The 20,630-nt window shown below is 39.2% G+C and overlaps 1 protein-coding gene across 2 annotated transcripts; it reads left to right on the top strand.

Annotated features, from left to right (window-relative positions):
- The first annotated feature begins 434 nt into the window (after window positions 1-434).
- Window positions 435-19,481, top strand: LOC311041481 (uncharacterized protein). Of its 2 annotated transcripts, none has more exons than XM_084051865.1 (19): window positions 435-512; window positions 2,835-2,976; window positions 5,445-6,152; window positions 6,857-7,552; window positions 9,186-9,304; window positions 10,822-11,308; window positions 11,432-11,598; window positions 12,426-12,474; window positions 12,567-12,617; window positions 12,726-12,767; window positions 13,276-13,325; window positions 13,418-13,470; window positions 13,709-13,935; window positions 14,113-14,366; window positions 14,604-14,723; window positions 14,819-14,957; window positions 15,163-15,264; window positions 15,830-16,084; window positions 17,756-19,481. In XM_084051865.1, the coding sequence occupies exons 2-19, from the start codon at window positions 2,868-2,870 to the stop codon at window positions 17,770-17,772; spliced, it is 3,645 nt and encodes a 1,214-aa protein (XP_083907991.1). In that variant the 5' UTR covers window positions 435-512; window positions 2,835-2,867; the 3' UTR covers window positions 17,773-19,481. The 2 variants fall into 2 exon arrangements, with proteins under 2 accessions (XP_083907991.1, XP_083907990.1); XM_084051864.1 differs by having other exon boundaries at window positions 17,753-19,481.
- Window positions 19,482-20,630: the final 1,149 nt, after the last annotated feature.

Below are 20,630 nucleotides of genomic sequence, written 5' to 3'. Positions count from 1 at the left end.
AATACTTGTAGTGGAGTAAAAGTACAATATTTGCCTCTGAGGTGTAGTGGAGTAGAAGTAAAAGTATAACAAATGGGAAATAGTCCAGTAAAGTAAAACATCCTCAAAAAAGGTGTACTTATAAGTACAGTACTAGAGTAAATCTACTTAGTTACTTTACACCACTGCAAAAACATCAACTTCTAACACAGTGTAAACATGAACATAATAAACATAAACATGGAATAGATGAGGTATGATTGTGGTTGGAATGGAATCTTTGTCTGTTCCTGTGAAACTGCTTCTCTTGCTTGGAAGCCTTTATGACATGTTGAACCGTTTCACTACATTTCCCAGAATGCAGGGCAATGGGAGGACTTTAAGCCATCCAATCATGTACAAAGGTAGTCTCGCTGCCTTGAGTTAGTTCCTGTTTTCTTCGCACACCTATGGCACAACGAGGAAGCTGATCGTTAGTTTATTAAATACATATTTTCCATCAAGAACAAACACTAATAAAAGCTCAATCTAAGGTAAGTGTTGTAAACCTGTTGTCTTGTTGTGTTGCTGTCAGTCACTGCTGTCTGACAGGAACCTTGTATCTCCATATTTCATAATTATTTGACTTTTTAAATGATTTTTTTTTGCCCTATACTTCATGTTACAGCCAACTCTATGGGTACAGCAGTCTCACTCAAAGGTTGCGAAATGAGCAGATCTACAAGCTCACAACGCATTGCATCTTAACATGTTGTGAGCTTGTAGATCTGCTATTTCCCCTGCTTTTGAAAACTTAGTAAAGTGAAAGTGGTTAAATCTGTTTTAACAAGAGCTCAGATGGGACGCTGCACCATGACTGAAGAACATTTACATTGTTTATGTAAATACTGTATGGATTCAATACATTGTGCTGATCTTAGCAATGGTGACAGAGTTAGTATTATGTCCATTTGAAGTGTTAAACACTGCTGTAACACTGTTGTAGTGTCAGTGTGCAGTTTAGCTTTTTTGGTGTGGCCATTCTCATGGCAGAGCCCTGAACAGTGTTTGTGCCACATTTGGTTTGGATTAAAGCCTGTGGCTAATCCCTAGTGGGACTATTATTGTCTCCGCCAGGCCGAAAGGCATGGCGAGAGAGTATGTTTTGCCCCGTGTGTGTGTGTGTGTGTGTGTGTGTGTGTGTGTGTGTGTGTGTGTGTGTGTGTGTGTGTGTGTGTGTGTGTGTGTGTGTGTGTGTGTGTGTGTGTGTGTGTGTGTGTGTGTGTGTGTGTGTGTGTGTGTGTGTGTGTGTGTGTGTGTGTGAAACTGTGCACACACACTCCCTGGATGCCAATTCAGAACCTCTGCCTCAAATGTTTCACATGGGCCTTTTATAGCGCCACCGGGAGGCCGATTTGTACAAAACGTATTTTTTGACAGTACTCCTACAGATTTTTTCCAAAAAACACGCACATCGGTACACAGTATCTCTATAGTCATTAACCAAACAGGTCTTTCAGATTTTTCATATTCCATCCTGATTGGCTAAAAATGGCTTCCAAAGTTTGTAGGAGTGCTCCGTTTTGAACAAAACGCCTCAAATCATGAACACAGCATGACATTTCCTTGAAATTCTGCACGCATATTTCCACTATGCCGAGGAAGAATTGCCACTTGAATATTTTCAAATCAGCCTCATGGTGGCGCTATAACAGGCCGATTCGTGTTTTTACCTATAACTGTGTAAAACTTTGTATGCACACTCCCTAGAGGTCAAGGAAAAACCTTTGCCCTGCATTCTTCAGTCTGCCTTTTATAGCGCCACCAAGAGGCCGCCTTATGTAAAACATTTTTTTTTAGATTACTCCTTCCGATTTTATCCAAATTTAACGCACATCGGTACACATGTGATCAAGACGGATGGATGTGTTTGATTGTTCATATTCCATCCTGATTGGCTAAGATTGACATCTAAAGTTTGCAGTAGTGGCTTGTTTTGAACAAAATGCCGCAAATCATCAACGCTGCGTCCGATTGCGGTCAAACTTTGCACGCAAATTCACACTATGTGGGGGAACAATTGCCACCCTTTTAACATTGGCCTGTTATAGCGCCACCAGCAGGTCTAATTAAGCAAAACATTTTTTTTTAACAGAATGCTTCAAATCATCCCACTGAGCATTTTTCGGGCTATTAGACGTCTAAAATATGTCTAAGGGGTAGGCTAAAACGGGGTTATAATTGGTCTACTGGCGAACGTTTTTTAGCGGTCTAGGCTTAGCCTAGACGTTGATTAGCTGTTTTTTGAGCGTCTATTTATAGACCGTCTATATTATAGACGTTGCAATGACGTCTATAAATAGACGCTTAAAAAACAGCTAATCAACGTCTAGGTTAAGCCTAGACCGCTAAAAAACTTTCACCAGTAGACCAATTATAACCCCGTTTTAGACGGAGGTCTAATAGACGACTATGGCTCAGTGGGATGAATGCAGTGTCAGATTGCCGTGCAAAGAATAAATTACACCCTTTTCACATTGGCCTATTATAGCACCACCAGGAGGCCACAATAACCTACCTGACCTGGCGGAGACGTGTGGTCCGAGGAGCACTTTTTCTAGTTGTTCATGTTTCATTCATGGTTTAAACTGTTTAGTCATTATTGTTTACAGTCAGTATGTGTGAACCACACCAACCTATGTTAGCTTCTAGCTTGTGACATGAGATGCTAGCTATAGTCTGTTCTTATGCTTCATTCAGCGTGTGATACATTTTCAATCAAACCATCAGGAGCTGATTGAAATCACTTTCTTTTTCATTATCAGATGATAATGTAATGTTCAAATTGATTAAAATGACATTGTGTGTGTTTCCAGTGTGTTTCCAGTGTTTCCAGTATATAGGCTACAATGTCTTCCAAAAGGAGGAAACGACGGCAGAGAAAGAGGGAACGGACGCAGACAGCTGAGGAGAAAGACACTTCACAGGATGGGATTCAGAGCAGCATCAAACCAGAAGGTGAAACATGATTTAAATGTTTCCTACAGAACCCTAAAGACCTTGTCACACATACAGTACGATTAAGATACGTTGTAGCAACACAAACCAAACCCTCAGACGCATACATTTCCCATGATGCCTTGCAGGTTGTGGGCAGTGTCAGTTATCTGGTGTGTAGTTCATGTGACTTACATTGCAGTCTTGACTCACTGAAAGAAAACTACAAGCTCAACGCACGGTGCTTCTGTCCTATTGGCTGTTTTCCGGTCAAGTTTGATCAATGTTGAGGCTCCACCCACACACATGCTTCAGATGCAACAGAAGCGTCAGCTTTCCTGCCCGTGTTGCCTGACAGTTGCCATTTTGCAAAAGAAACAAGTGAAAAGGTCAATGAAAACAAGCCCAAAAGAAGCGACCAGTTTTACCACTTGAGCCCTATCTATTACATGTAGATCAGTAGTATCTATTTTCTAAAATAATCTTGAAAGAAATGTAAAAAGGTTGAAAGTTTTGAGATATTTTAACACCACCAATCTTGTATGGGGGTCCTTGGCACAATATATTTTCAGATGGGGGTCCGTGGAAAAAATATTAATTTGAGGGTCCTTGACATGAAAATGTTAGAGAACCACTGGTTTAAACAACATTAGGAAACTAGAAGCCTAAATAAACAACCAGACTTTAGAAACAAGCCCACAAAAACACAACCCGCTACTACAAGAGACTTTACAGAAAAACAAGCCCAAAGTCCCTTATAAAAGGCAAACATGGCAACACTGTTCCCTGCTTCCCCTTCACTTCCATTCTAAGGGAGAAAAGAGGCGGAGCCTGTTGACGGCACTGAAGCGTGTGGGTTCAACATCGGTGAACCTTGACCTGGGGTGACAACCAATAGGAAAGAAGAGCTGTGGTTTGAGCTGCACTTGGCAGCCATTTGACTTGTAGTTTTCTTTCAGTGAGTCAACACTCCAACGTAAGTCTAAAGAACTACACACCAGAAAACCAACACTGTCCTCAACATGCATGTAAGATAACATGGGAAACAGACATGTCTGACTGTGTGTTGGATGAGTTGGATGTGTTGGATGTGTTGGATGACTGTAACCAGACCGTGACCCTAAACCATGCATTTAATGTGTTTTATAGACCTATTTATTTTATCAGAAGCATAGATTCATATATAGTTATGAGTACACTCTAGTATACAGTCAAGTATATTACATTTACAATGACTTGAATTTGTGAAACAGAATTTCAAATGTTTACTTTACATGATGTTTACAATATGAATTAATAATCATCTGAGTTCAAAGAGTTTGAGCTTTGAATATTGTGTTTTCTTTCCTTTTCATATCTTATATCTATGTAAAGGTTGAGTATTATCTATAACAGGGGTCTTCAACAGGTGGTCCCAGACCCCTAGGGGGTCCTCAGAGTTATTACAGGGCCGCCGTCAACTCTTTGTGATAGGAACCTTTATTTTACCTTAACCACTTGAACCATGCCATCCCTATTCTGAGAGAACATTAGCCAAAAAAAGCAGACCAAGTACAAGTTTTCTTGAGTGGTTAACTGTCTGAAAACACACATTAACCCATTCAGACCGGGAGAAGTATCTGTGTCATTTTTTGATTTGAGCTAAAAAGCATTATTTGACATTATTTTTTGCTCATAGCGCGGCACCGAGTGCCGCGCTATGAGCTTGTAGATCTGCTATTTATGAGAAATTGTGAAAATGTGTGCAAATCTTTGAATGTATATTTTTTGTAACATATATTTTTTTCCCAACAGCAAACATTAGTAACTCAAATGTTTGCTTCTGGGGGGTCCCTGGAATAACATATTTTGAGATGGGGGTCCGTGGCCATATACATACATTTTGGGGTACTTGATATGAGAGAGTTTGAGAACCACTGACATAGTAAGATACGTTTATTTCAAAAAACTGTTAGGATTTAGAAGACATTTTGTAGAATCGGCATCAGGTTCAATTCAATTAATTTTATTGATTGATTGATTGATTGATTGATTGATTGATTGAATACTTTATTTAGAAAGACATGGAAACAGTACATGGAAGTACAAATCACAACACAAGGTCCTCTAAACACACAAGGTCCTTTCATTGATGCAAGACGTGGACGCTTCTCGCCAAGCTCGTAGCGCGGCACCGAGTGCCGCGCTATGAGCTTGTAGATCTGCTATTTTTGAATAGCCAAAGTGTAAAATAATGCTTTTTAGCTCAAATAAAAAAATGACACAGGTCTTAATGGGTTAAAGAGTATAAAGTATAAAAATGTCAAATGTTATTTAGTTCTAAAGAACTTTAACTGAGATGTAACATGTAACATGTTTATTATTATTATTATATCAAATGTATCAGTGCAGAGATGTTGTTTGAGCATAATAATAATAATAATAATAATAATAATAATAATAATAATAATAATAATATTTATGAATATTATATTTATTTTTCCAACCAGGGAAGAACAGCGACCCAACAGAATTGAGAATTGTTCTGATCGGGGGGAGAGGTGGACCTCTACCCAGTGGAAAGACTTCAGTAGGAAACATCATCCTGGGCAGAGATGTTTTTAAAGCAAACAGAAGAACAACTAAGAGTGTCATGAGACAAGAGGAAGTGTCAGGCAGACAGGTCACTGTGGTGGACACTCCAGGATGGACGTCTTATAATCCCCTAGATCTGACCCCTAAACTGACTCAGTTAGAAATCCAACAGAGTGTGAATCTGTGTCCTCCAGGACCCCATGCCTTTGTCCTAGTGATGCCATTGGTCATCCCATATATAGGAACATGGATGTCAGCAGAGGAGCATGTGAATCTTCTCCTCAGTGACAGAGTGTGGAAACACACTACTGTGGTGTTCACTGTAGCTGATAGAAACAACATGGACACTGATCTCATTAGATCTGTCCCTGACTTAAGCTCTCTTATTGAGAAATGTGAAGGGCGCTTCCATGTTCTTAACATCAGAGACAGAGGAGATGGAAGTCAGGTCACAGAGCTGCTGGAGAAGATAGATCAGATGGTGACTAGTAATGGTGGTCACTATGAGACAGAAGAACACGTCTCAGAGGAACTGAAGGAGAAGGAGACAACTATCAGAACAAGAGCCGAACAAAGGAGGACAGATGGTCAGAAACAAACACCTGGACTTCCAGAACATATCGGTATGTTTAGTTTTATTCTGTTAAAGGGAACAAAATGTTTGGACATAAATCCCAGAGTTCTAATGTGAGCAAAAAACAAACATTAAAGCTGGTGTCTCTATTTTGTGAAAATATTCATTTTATATATCGTTGCTGTTGCAAGAAAACATGCAGGCCCAATACCGTTGCTTTTTATAATCTTTAAATATTTTAAATATGTGAAAATAGCAGATCTACAAGCTTACAACGCGTCGCATTGCGACGCGTTGTAAGCTTGTAGATCTGCTATTTTCACTACTTTTGTGTGACACTCTTGTATGATGAAGTAGAGTTATTAATATTAAATTCAATAATTAATAAAAAGTTGACATTTGGAGAGGATTCTGCCTGACAGCAATGATATACAGTATGTACTGTGTGTGTGTGTATATATATATATATATATATATATATATATATATATATATATATATATATATATATATATATATATATATATATATATATATATATATATATATATATATATATATATATATATATATATATATATATATAGGACAAATAGCTAAACTAGCCAATCTACAATATAACAATGCATTGTGATGCGACATGTTGTGAGCTTGTAGATCTGCAATTTCTGCTGTTTTTGGATAAAAAAAGAGTGAAACCAGCATGTTGAGGCTTTATGATACAGTTAAAGTAAACTATCTTTTCTCTGACAGGACTGACTGACCTCAGGATTGTGTTGTTGGGAAGGCGTTGCTCTGGGAAGGGTTCAGCAGGAAACACCATTCTGACAGGAAGGGTTTTTAAAGAGGGTCAGAGGTCAGCGCAGTGTGAGGTGAGACAGGGTAAAGTAGCAGGGAGACAGGTGACAGTGGTGGACTCACCAGGCTGGTGGTACAACAGTCCACTACAGGACACCTCAGAGATGGACAAACTGGAGATCCAGAACAGTGTGTCCTTCTGTCCTCCTGGACCACATGGTGTCCTTCTGACGGTTCGTCTTGATGAAGCATTCACCAAAGCAGACAGAGTAGCGTTAGAGGAACACATGACACTTCTGTCACCCAGCGTATGGAGTCATGCTATGGTACTGTTCACCCATGGAGACTGTCTGGGAGACAGAAGCATTGATGAGCACATCGAGGCTGAAGGAGAAGACCTCCGCTGGCTTGTTGACAAATGTGGGAACAGGTTCCATGTCCTCAACAATCAGCAGAGAGATGACACTCAGGTCACAGAGCTGCTGGAGAAGATGGAGGAGATGGTGGCAGGAAACAGAGGTGGACACTATGAAGATGATGGAGATGTTTCACAGAAGATATCAGAGAGGAAGAGGGACATAGAGGAACATGTCCTGACGTTCATGAGCAAGACAAAGAAACAAAGAAGTGAACTGAAAGCTCTGCTTGAAGGTAATGTTTAGTATGTCTGTCTGTCTGTCTGTCTGTCTGTCTGTCTGTCTGTCTGTCTGTCTGTCTGTCTGTCTGTCTGTCTGTCTGTCTGTCTGTCTGTCTGTCTGTCTGTCTGTCTGTTTGTCGCTTATACATCTCGCCGGTACATTATTAATACATCATTTGTAGTAGTAATACTACTACTACCCGGCTCTCACATCTAGCGTTAAGTAGCGCACACTTCGCATCGCAGATCCACCTTACAGTGTTAGAGAGACCATTTTGTTAAAGTTAGCCAAAGGCGCTTATCATTTTCGGACATGGCAACACTGCTGAGAGTGCTGTGAAAAGTAGGGCAACGTCGCTTATAATTAGCGTACATGGCAACACTGGCGTACACGCTTGTTTCTGTCTGTCTGTCTGTCTCTCTCTCCCTCTCCCCCTCCCTCTCAATCTCTCTCTCTCTGTAGTTCTCCTCCTCGTTATCTCTCGCCCTCTCTCTCTCTCTCTCCCCCTGTGTGTCTCTCTCTCTCTCTCTCTCTCTCTCTCTCTCTCTCTCTCTCTCTCTCTCTCTCTCTCTCTCTCTCTCTCTCTCTCTCTCTCTCTCTCTCTCTCTCTCTCTCTCTCTCTCTCTCTCTCTCTCTCTCTCTCTCTCTCTCTCTCTCTCTCTCTCTCTCTCTCTCTCTCTCTCTCTCTCTCTCTCTCTCTCTCTCTCTCTCTCTCTCTCTCTCTCTCTCTCTCTCTCTCTCTCTCTCTCTCTCTCTCTCTCTCTCTCTCTCTCTCTCTCTCTCTCTCTCTTCCCCCCCCTCCGTGTTTGCACACACGTCCTTTGCAAAGCTGGCCACACTCTGTCATAATATATCCACACACACATTCCTCCTGCATTGTGGTAGAGAGAAATGTTTCGTCTTGTCTCTCTGTCTCATAAGTATTGGGTCATAATGCGTTTCATATTAATTGTACATCCTGCAAGTACAGTCACGGTATGGGAAGCAGCTGGTGTTACAGGCAGAATATTGAGGATTTTTTGTCCCCATACACTCATGTACACTCCATGAGTGTGCTGGTCAATTAATGTGGCAAGATAATAATAGTAACAATAAAAAACATTTGATTTATATTGCACTTTTAATACTTAAGAATGCAGCTCACATGTTGTACAGTAACAGTGCATAAATAAAACCATGTACCTATATTAGAGGAACTGACAGAAGCATCAAAAGGTTCTTATTGAACAACAGTAAAGCAGCTCCATGTCAACTTTGTTATTATTATTATTATTATTATTATTATTATTATTATTATTATTATTATTATTATTATTATTAATATTATTGTTGTTGTTGTTATTATATATTGTCAGTGTTTATATGAAGGCTGATGTAAACCATGTTAAATGTGATGTTATGACTGATCTAATGACCAACAGATTAACATCTTCAGGGATTAATGTATGAATGTTCAACACATTAACATAATTGATCACATGAGAACATACAGTATAATACTAAATGAGTGATACATTAGTTCTACTGTTCTGAGGTCAGTTCACACAGAATTGTTTATAATAATTCATGAAGCTCAGTCTCTGAATCCAGGTCCTAAATATTTAAATCAGTGTTCAGTGAACTAATGTAGAGTTTGTGTTTGTCAGGAGAACATCTGGTTCTACTAGATGTGAGGCTGATGTTGGTTGGTGGAGAGCAGCTTGACAGGAACACAGCTGGAAATATAATACTGCAGCAGAATGTGTTTACAGAAACTCATTACAAGGTGAGTAATATTATATGAATGTGATGTTATAATGAATGAGCTCAAAGTAAACAGTAAAGAGATGAAATATAAATGTTTTCTGATGATAATGTTAAAGGTTCTGCTGTCATTAATGTTTAAACATCTTCAGCCTGGCATCACAACATGTTTCACTGTTTTATCAAAATAAATTCACAATTAGCTTTAACATGTTTCTGAATCTTTTGAAAATAGCAGTTCCACAAGCTCACAACTTGGCATCACATCCCAGTGAGCTTGTAGATCTGCTATTTTCAAATTGCCGAAGTATAAAATAGGACTTAAGTGGTTAAAACATTGAATCAACGAACTGTCAGTGATAATACACACAGATGTTCATCTCAAATGAACGTAGAATCATTACATTACATTGATTGATTGATTGATTTGTTTATTTCGAACACTGTTAAAAGACAAAAAGAAAATACATAAAATAAACATAAACACGTAAAATAAGGTATAAGAAATATATAAATATGAAAACAAATACATGTTGTACTCTGGGGTGTTCAAAAAGGGCATAAGATGAAGTTAAAAACTAGTTAAATAACATTTAGAAATACATTTTCGAAAATGACATAAGATAATCATATTTTATAGTCTATTCATTACATTAAACGTGAAAGTGAAAGTAGTCTTCAGTATTCTGATAGACAGTTAATAATTAAAAACACTGTTAACCACATAAATCCTACTTTATACTTCATCCTATCATGGTGTTGCTTGGGCCAAAATATTCGATCTATAATCTCACAACGTGTCATGATGCAACAAACTGTGAGATTGTAGATATGGTATTTTTGCTATAACATGTTCATCTATGATTATTAGTGGATGGATGGAGGAAGAAGAGACGGACGGACGGACGGACGGATAGATATATAGACCTTTATTGATATTAATTTAACTCAGAGATTACAAAATGTGCCAAAATGCATCATTTTTTACACTATCAGAGTTAAATGAATACAAAGGATTTTACTGTGTTCTTCATACGTATATGAACTGTATGCTAGTTGTGATTATTAACCATCTTCATATTATTATTAAGGGTGTTAAATTATTCCACATATTTAATTACTGTTTTATTTAATTAGTTGTAATGTTCTTATGACAGTCAGACTAAGTAAAGTAGAATAATTCAGTGAGATAAACTTTGTAAAGATTAAGAGGGAATTCTTCACTGAGGACAGAATAGAAAGAAGGTTTAGATTATTATGACTAACATACAATACCTCATATTCCAGGAGTTTGAATCCCTGACTAAACTGACACAATATGTCAGAGAACAGAGATTATTATGACTAACATACAATAACCTCATATTCCAGGAGTTTAAATCCCTGACTAAACTGACACAATGTGTCAGAGAACAGAGATTATTATGACTAACATACAATAACCTCATATTCCAGGAGTTTAAATCCCAGACTAAACTGACACAATGTGTCAGAGAACAGAGATTATTATGACTAACATACAATAACCTCATATTCCAGGAGTTTAAATCCCTGACTAAACTGACACAATGTGTCAGAGAACAGAGACGAGTTGCTGACAGAAATGTTAGTGTGGTGATGTGTCCAGACTGGTCGACTACACCTCCATCACAGAAGACCAAAGACGTCCTTCTACACGGTGTGACTCTGTGTTCTCCTGGACCCCACGCTGTCCTGGTGACTGTTGATGTCAGGTCCAGTTTCTCTGAAGCTGACAGGAGATCAGTGGAGGAACACATGGAGCTGCTGGAGGACAGAGTCTGGAGAGACACTCTGGTTCTGTTCATACAGGGATGGTGGCTGGGAGGGAGACGTGTTGAAGAGTACATAGAGTCTGAAGGAGAACCTCTGAGGTGGATCCTGGAGAAATGTGGCTTCAGGTATCATGTTCTACATGGTAAAAAGTGGGACATTTCAGAAGCCAGAGAGCTGCTGGAGAAAGTAGAAGACATGGTGATGATGAATAGAAGACCCATTGGACTTCAATGTGAGATCAGAGTGCTCTAATAATAATAATTTTGATAATAATAATAATAAGGGTAGTAGTAATAAGGGTAATAATAATAATAATAATCAGTTCTTAAATGTTTAAATGTCTTGTCTTCTGTAGCAGTGAGCGGTGGAACACCATCTGAAACAGGAAGTTCATACCGCAGGTCAGCTGAAAAGAAGGTCTCTGATTGGCTGCTGAAGGCAGATCCTGGACCAATAGCGTCCTCTTCAGGATATGGCACCATGAGTGAAGCTCCAACCCAGACAGACGCTGACGTGATGAGTGTGAGAGATGAAGATGTTTCATAGAAGAAACTTAAGTTTGACATCAATCACACATTTAAACTCTTATTCTTTCTTAAAGTCAAATATTTGCACCTCTGTCTTAATGCAAGGATACATATGTTGAGTACAAAACGTAATAACTCAAAATGGACATGATCTCATATATCTAATTAATTAATAAGTAATAATTCAAGTAATTTTCCCTAGCCAAGAGAAGAGAGGAAAAGAGGTCAAATTAGAGGGGGAAAGAAAATACAGCAAAAATAATCCTATAATGAAATTACCTACATATACATAATGTTATGAAAATCACATCCAACACATTAAAGTTAAATCATCATTCTGACCGTTCAGAAACAAGTTCTGTAAAGTGAAAATCAACAAAGCTTCACTTCTTTTTAACAAGTGATGGAGCTCGCACAAAAACACATTTCACTCATTAAAATGATTCTGATTTAAATCCTGAACAATCTCTATTCATGTAATTTCTCCATCATACGTGGTCTTTGTATAGAACTCTGATTCATTTTGATATTTTATTAATGTCATTAATGATCATTAAAAGATGTTTATTCATGTCATTTATTGGTCATCGTGGGTTCTTGGCCCCCACTATGTCCACACTGTGTGTCCATAATAGACCAATCAGATATCTGTCCTTGGACAATGGACATCATATTAAGTGAGATCAGTGATTTGCCAATAATCAAGAATCCATAGAACAGCTGAACTGGGTTCAAGATGCTGTAGCTTTCTGAATGTAAACGTCTTAGACTGGCTGAATCTGGCTGAACGTCGTGTTCATTATTCTGCCTCTTCATTCTTAGGATTCATCTATGAATATGTCATCAGAGGAAGAGGAGGATGAGGATTCTGGTGAGAGACATGGATCATATCATTATTTTACACGGTAAAAGCCTCCAAGCTGCCTCTGATCACTAACTGTCCTCTGTCTTTACTCTCTACAGGAGACTGGATGAAGATGATGAAGACGATGAAGATAGAAAGTGGAGAGGAAGGTAAACACATATATAATAATCAATTACATGATGAACTGTGTGTTGGTGTGAATACAACATGAAGGATTACACACAACTAAATGTTTTCTCTTTAATGTCTTCCTGCAGACTCTGAGCTCCAGAAAACGTACCTGGATGATTGTGATGATGGTACGTGAGAGATGAATAAATGTATATGAATCTATAAATCACAGTTACTCACAACGCGTCGTGATGCGACGTGTTGTGAGCTTGTAGATCGGCTACTTTCAAATAGCCTATTTATATCTAGAAAGTAACTAGTAACTAAAGTTTTCAAATAATTGTAATGGAGTAAAAGTGCAAGCCTCTGAGATGTAGTGGAGTAGAAGTAAGAGTACTGGAAATTGGAAATACTCCGGTAAAGTAAAAGTACCTTAACCCATTAAGACCGGGAACGCTATTTTTGAGGGGGAAAAGCCATGAAAATGTGTGCAAATCTTTGAATATATTTATACACTTTTAACTCGTATCTTTAATTCTGGGGGGTCCCTGGAACAAATTGTGGGGTTCCTTGACATGCTCCTGTTCCTTGATATAGCTTTGTATGTCAGTGTGAACACAGCATCAACGTTTGATGTGAAAATATCCAAAAAGACAAACATCTTGTGTGTGTATCTGTTGTTTTGTGTTCCTCCAGACGAGGCGTACTCAAGACCATGCTGTGAAACATGTGAAGACGTCCAGCAGGTCTGTTTGTTCAAAGCAGAACCTCTTGTTGATATAAGTATGTGTGGCTGCTGCTGATCCTAAATGATCTGCTGTGTTTGTTTGTTTGATAGAGCTACGGCAATGAGACCATCGTTCCTGAGAAGCTCTCCAGAGGACGTTTGCAGTGAGTCTGGACATCACTCTGACATCATCTGCCTTCCTGGTTTAATGCTATTCTGATTCCTTATGAGACTGTGTGTGTGTGTGTGTGTGTGTGTGTGTGTGTGTGTGTGTGTGTGTGTGTGTGTGTGTGTGTGTGTGTGTGTGTGTGTGTGTGTGTGTGTGTGTGTGTGTGTGTGTGTGTGTGTGTGTGTGTGTGTGTGTGTGTGTGTGTGTGTGTGTGTGTGTGTGTGTGTTTTTAGGACTCAGCTGGCAGGAGAAGGTTCATATGAGTGTGCGTTCACAGGCTTGATATTTGAGGCGTCAGAGCGCGTTGAGGTGCTTTATTCCGTCCTGTCCTGGTCCAAGTTCAGCAGGTTCCTCCAGAACCCTTGGATGATCGCTGGTCCCATATTCAACGTACAGACGGTCAACAAGGATCCATCTGCCCTCAAGTCCATCCAGCTCCCCCACTCCCTGTGCCTGGCTGGTGAGAAGATATGCTGCCTCTGATATATTTAATAATGACTGTACAGCTAAACAGCTTTTTACAATAGGATGAATCCAAACCATCGTATCCTATGTATTTGTTCCACTGTTATCTGTGTTATCTGTGGCCTCCATGCATTCTCCCTCCATCCTTCCTCCTCATTATCTTCACCTGCAGGCCAGGAGAAGGAGAAGGTATTTGGTGTTCTACACGTCACTGGCAAGAATCCCGTCATTGAGAGAGTCCAGTCCTCTGGCAGTCATCTGAAGTGGCCGGTGTCCTCCCTGTCACCTGTGGGTGTCATCGCCCTGGACCCACAGCAGAAGGAATGCCATGGAGCGGTGCTGGTCTACGAGGATCTGGGGAGTCGTATCGACACTCACATTTTCCGCGTCTACCTCGCCCCCGGCTGCAGCTCATCACATATTAAAGTGAGGATGGCACCAAGATGGAGACACAAACATTTAGCATTGGGACAAAAATAAATGATGATAGGCTAGGCAAAGCCATTTTATTTGTATAGCACCAGATATAAGAATGGGAGCAGACCTGCAGTTTTCTGGTACTTTGTATCACCAGATATATGGTTCATAAAAACTCTTTTTGCCTCACCCTCCTTCTCATCTTCTCTCATCACCTTGTCCACATGTTGTCCTTGTGTGTGGCAGGACATCAAGAAGAAGATGAAGAGGGGACATTTCTCTACAGTTGTCAAGAATACCTTCTGTCTACTGGGAGAGAGGAGCTACCACCTGATGAGTGAGCCAAGTGGGGAGATTGATCCTGAGGTGTGTTTGTGTGAAGACAGGCGTAGCTATGAACATGATGTATTTATTATGAACGTGTGATACAAGTGAATCATTCATGTTATGTGTCTCTGCAGAACTTGCCATTCACCCTGAAATCAACCGTCTTCAAAGGATACTTTGAAGCATACTATGAGCAGCAGCCACTTCCTTTCAAACTGAACCTTAAAGTGAGTGGTTCTGATGTTCCTGCATGGACTGCAACCATTAGACAAGGTACCTACCGTCTGTACACAGTAACCTGTGTGTGTGTGTGTGTGTGTGTGTGTGTGTGTGTGTGTGTGTGTGTGTGTGTGTGTGTGTGTGTGTGTGTGTGTGTGTGTGTGTGTGTGTGTGTGTGTACACTGTAACCTGTCTACTGGAATGGCTGTGTTTATATTGTTCTTGATCATAATGTTAGTAACTTTTGTTGTGGTGTCAGATGACTTGTTTGGCAGCAGCACAGAGAAAACACCAGGCAAACTCCAACGCAAACGTCAAGCTGACTTTGGTCAGTTTGGCTCGAGGAAAATGCCGAAGCGAGGTGAGTTTGATATGCAATTTAACGATGATTATTAGTGGGTTTAATTTGTGTGATATCAGGGTTTTCAGCATTGCAGAACCAGACAGTTATTTCCATCTCTCAGTAACATCACTGCACAACTCTCTTATTAATGGTGAAATACTAATTGGTCTGCCTTTAAGAAAATACAACTCCATGTTAGGTAATATAGCTTTCATCTATTGTTTTAGTTAAACTGATAGTGAAATAGGAATCATTCCCAGAAACACGTAGGCATTTGATCAGATCTGAGGAAATCTAAATTCATTATTATGAGCTGAAACAGCACCAAGAACAGCCACCACTGCTTTAACCACTCCTATTATCTCCCCAATATGAAGGACCGGCCCAAAGTATTTGCATTGGTTCTGAAATATTGTTATTATTTTAAATGTCAGAGTTGTTTCCACCTTGTTAGCCCCTTTATTGAATTTAGATCACCAGCTTATCAGTAGAATTTCATTAAACTTTAACAACGTCATTGTACCTCTTCATTAATGAGGGCAGAAGTCCATTAACATCATTATCTATGTTGTGTTGTTGACAGACATGAAAGCTGACTTTGTGAAGAAGAACTGGGGTTCCCTGATCCAGCGTGTCACAGGGGTTCTGTGTATAGCAGACGAGCTCTTTGAGAAAGACATTCTCACCACTGAGACGTACGACGAAATCTGCCAAGTAACGCCCCGGCAAGATCAAATGAGAAAACTGCTCATCGTTCTGCAACGAAAAGGAGCAACGGCGATATCAGCGTTCTACGATGCTCTGCTGAAACACGACTCGTGTCTGTTCAGAGATCTGGGTAAGAACCAACACCTTCAAATCCCTCTTTCAGTCCAGTCTGTTTGTCACTATTCACTGCCTCCAGTCCTTTTCACACTGATGGATGTATTATGGCTCAATACAGCATTCCTTTGGCCTCCATCAGAACTAGCTTTAAATGTCACATCACAGGTTTACAGGTGTCAAGTGGAAAAAATATATTTTTACCAGGTGCTCGAAGAGCGCCTGAGTCTACAGAGAGACAGAGACATCATCATCCGCGACGCCTAAGCGACACCCATTTGTCATTGGCTGTCCTTCACTCCTTTAAGCCAATGGCAACACGAATGGGGACACGGCCCGTCCTCCGCAGTAACCGCGCTCCGCTCCCCTCATTCACACTGCAACAGTTGCAGACAGTGCAAGCTTTACTGCAGCCTCAGGCAGGGAGTTAGCCCAAATGCTAGCGTTCTTCATTAGACCTAGTTTGGCTATTAAGTTATTATTTGGCCATATTCACACTGACTTCAATCTTCGCTATTGTTGGGAAGACCCGTGTGGTGTCTAAAAATGTTGCCACCACTTATATAAAAAACATTATTTTTGATACATCATTTAGTAGTTTCTGTGAGAAGATAGATGTAGGGCAGGCCAAGAAATAAAAAACAGGATAGAAACTGGTTAAATAAATGTAGAAATATCTACAGACAGCGTATGTGATAGCAGGGTCCAGCATTGAACTCGCTGGCTGCTTACAATCTAAAGGAAATGAGTCCAAATCAACACACAGTGACACAAACTTTCTCCTGCGTCTCCACTTTAAACCTTTAAGACCTGGAACGCATCCGTGTCATTTTTTGATGTTTTTGGCTATTCAGAAATAGCAGATATACAAACTATACACGGCATGGCACTCAAGCTTGTAGATCTGCTATTTTGTGTTAAAAATGTATTTAACTCAAATCTTTACTTCTGGGGGATTCTACAAATGTCTTCTAAAGCCTAACCGTCTTTTGAAAAAAATGTACGTTGCTATAATCAGTGGTTCTCAAACTTTTACATGTCAAGGACCCCCAAAATGATATGTATGTATATATATATATATATATATATATATATATATATATATATATATATATATATATATATATATATATATATATATATATATATATATATATATATATATATATATATATATATATATGTGTATATATATATATATATATGTATATGTATATGTATATGTATATGTATATGTATATGTATATATATATATATATATATGTATATGTATATGTGTATATATATATATATGTGTATATATATATATATGTGTATATATATATATATATATATGTGTATATATATATATATGTGTATATATATATATATATATGTGTATATGTATATATATATATATATATATATGTGTATATGTGTATATGTGTATATGTATATATGTATATATATATATATATATATATATGTATATGTATATATATATATATATGTGTATATGTATATATATATATATATTCTATAGAGTATAAGGAGTTCTGGGTAATGTAAATACACTTTAACAGCCTTAACACAAACTAAAGTCCATCAGATGAAACATATACAGTAACCCATACATAATTAATTAAGGCAGGTAAAGCTGTTGTGTGTGACACGTTTATTTTGTTTGTTTCTTTTCAAATTCCAGCAGAAAGTTCCAGTTTATAATCCTGCTGCGTTACCTCCAGGCTGACCTATGACCTCCCAGACACACCCATACAGACCCTTCTCCATCCAGACACATCCGTACAGACCCTTCTCCATCCAGACACATCTACAGACCCTTCTCCATCCAGACACATCCGTAGAGACCCTTCTCCATCCAGACACATCCGTACAGACCCTTCTCCATCCAGACACATCCGTACAGACCCTTCTCCATCCAGACACATCCGTACAGACCCTTCTCCATCCAGACACATCCGTACAGACCCTTCTCCATCCAGACACATCCGTACAGACCCTTCTCCATCCAGACACATCCATACAGACCCTTCTCCATCCAGACACATCCGTACAGACCCTTCTCCATCCAGACACATCCGTACAGACCCTTCTCCATCCAGACACATCCGTACAGACCCTTCTCCATCCAGACACATCCATACAGACCCTTCTCCATCCAGACACATCCATACAGACCCACGGCTTCTCCATGGAACCACCATGAGAAAAAACAGGTCCGCCTCACGTATTAGAAGACAATATCAGTCACCAGAACCAAGGACGTGTGTTTTTAATGTATGAGTCTAACATGGTTAAAATGCACGATTTTCACTCTTACACACGTCTCCCATTATGCCGCTGTAAGGGGTCTGCAGAATGGACAAGAGGGCAGATCTGGAAAAAAAATCAACGTTCCTTTGTATGTTGGTGAGTGATTAGCGACACATCAAACACACAACCTAAAATGACCGGCACTCTCCTTTAAGAGCTGTTTACATTCCATAAAACGGTACCAGGATGAACTAGAACAACAACGGTGGGGTTTCCAGGCCCATGTTGCAGGGACTACAAGCCATAACGGACCACAAAGCCTCCCAACAGAACCACTTCACTCCCACATGACCTGACCAGCTTCAATGAGTGTTCTGATGTGATTCAGGACCACCAGAACATGACCAGCTTCTATGAGCGTTCTGATGTGATTCAGGACCACCAGAACATGACCAGCTTCTATGAGCGTTCTGATGTGATTCAGGACCACCAGAACATGACAAGCTTCTATGAGCGTTCTGATGTGATTCAGGACCACCAGAAAAATGACCAGAACCTTGTGACTCACTCAACGAGGAAACACATCAAGTCGTACAGATTGACCTGAGAAAGGTTTTTAAAAGTGTCAAAGCCTCCAGTTCTCCAGACCAGACCTGCTCTAGTCAGCTGTCAAATGTTTTTACAGACATGTTTAACCTGTCATTGTCACTCTGTATCTATTTTGGGCATTTTGTCATTATATTGTCATCCTTTCCTTTGAGCATCCTTAGAGGAGACATACTGGTGTGGTTTGACAACCTGACAGAACAAGACCACAAACAACTTATGGAGAAGAAGAAGAAGAATTATTGCAAAACTACTGACGTTGTTTGTTGTTCAAATTGCCACTGTACAGAAATGAAGCATTTTATTTTGAAAGTGTTATTTTTTTTCACAGCCAGCCACACTGTTAAGGTAATAGACAAGGTCTCTATTGTACAGTAAAATATAACATTGTTTACATTGTTTTACAAATGTATTTCTCTTCTTACTAAGAGTAAGTTTATCATTTTTATTTTTCAATTTCATACAAGATGCTGTGAAAAATAATGTCATAGTTTAGAAAACAGTGTTTGTATCTTCTTTACTATCACATCAAATAAACAGTGGGAGTGAATATACATAGAGGTGAATATTGTTACCTATAATTTACACAAACTATATATTTTAAGTTCAAGTAAATAACTGAATAATGGAAGATAATAAAACTCAATGCAAATGAACACATTTATTAAATATACGTATAAGTAGGCTACCCAGTTAGGCCCTATTGTCTAGGTCCTTTTCCTTCAGTTTCGTTCCCATCAAGTGGATCTAAATAATCTCTTCTTAAAAAATATCTATGATTGATTGATGTACTTTATTTAGTAAGACATGAAAACATCAGTACATGGAAGTACAAATTCACAATATTGGTAGTAAGTAGAAGCAAAAGTATCGCCATCTGATTGTGTTCAGTATTTTTATAATCAGTGTTTAAAGTCGGTACTATTTTCTTACTAGGCGCAGTAATACTCAAAAGGGTGGTTCGACTTTTGGCACGTGATCGCCGTTAGAACCAATGGGGTCGCCTCTTTATTCCCACCGTTTCCTGCAACACAGCCATGGCAACGGTAACGTCCGAAGTAAAGAAATCAAAAACAAAGCAAATGTCCTTCAAAAGCACGTCAAAAGGACTCGAAACGATGCTATATGAATCTAATGTCTGTCCAGAAAGAAGAGGTTCAGGAGTTTACACGGACATGATGGGATACATGTACAACAAGCCATGGATACACGACGGTCGTCTGTCCCGACCGAACTTCAACCAGGTGTTTGCACCTTTCCATTTATGTACATCTACATAAATGTTCCTATTTCAAATATAAAGTGCTGACCGCATGGCCACTGATGTTACAATTCTGTACGGTCCCGCATAAATACCCGTATATTCCGTATTGTTCAATAAAGAGTATTCTTAACCGATCGGTGGCCATTCTCTCATAGATTTGTAATGTATCAGAGTGCAAGACACCTCCCAACCGATAGGGTCGCGTAGTTGAAAGGATGTGGTGAAAATGGCCACCGATCGGATTAACATGCTTTTTATTGAACAATACGGAAGATACAGGTACTTTTCTGGGCCCGTACATAATTATGACATTCATGGCCATGGGGTAAGCACTTTAAATGTGAAATATGAACGTTTATGTAGATGTATGGGGGGCCGTTAATGGAGAAAGTGCAAACACCAGGTTGAATGTTTCAGGGCTACTACAGCACGTGCGTCA

The sequence above is a fragment of the Gymnoscopelus microlampas genome (assembly GCF_963454915.1).
Source record: "Gymnoscopelus microlampas genome assembly, chromosome: 3".
NCBI classification, from domain to species: domain Eukaryota; kingdom Metazoa; phylum Chordata; class Actinopteri; order Myctophiformes; family Myctophidae; genus Gymnoscopelus; species Gymnoscopelus microlampas.
This window is presented reverse-complemented; position numbering and strand designations above follow the sequence as displayed.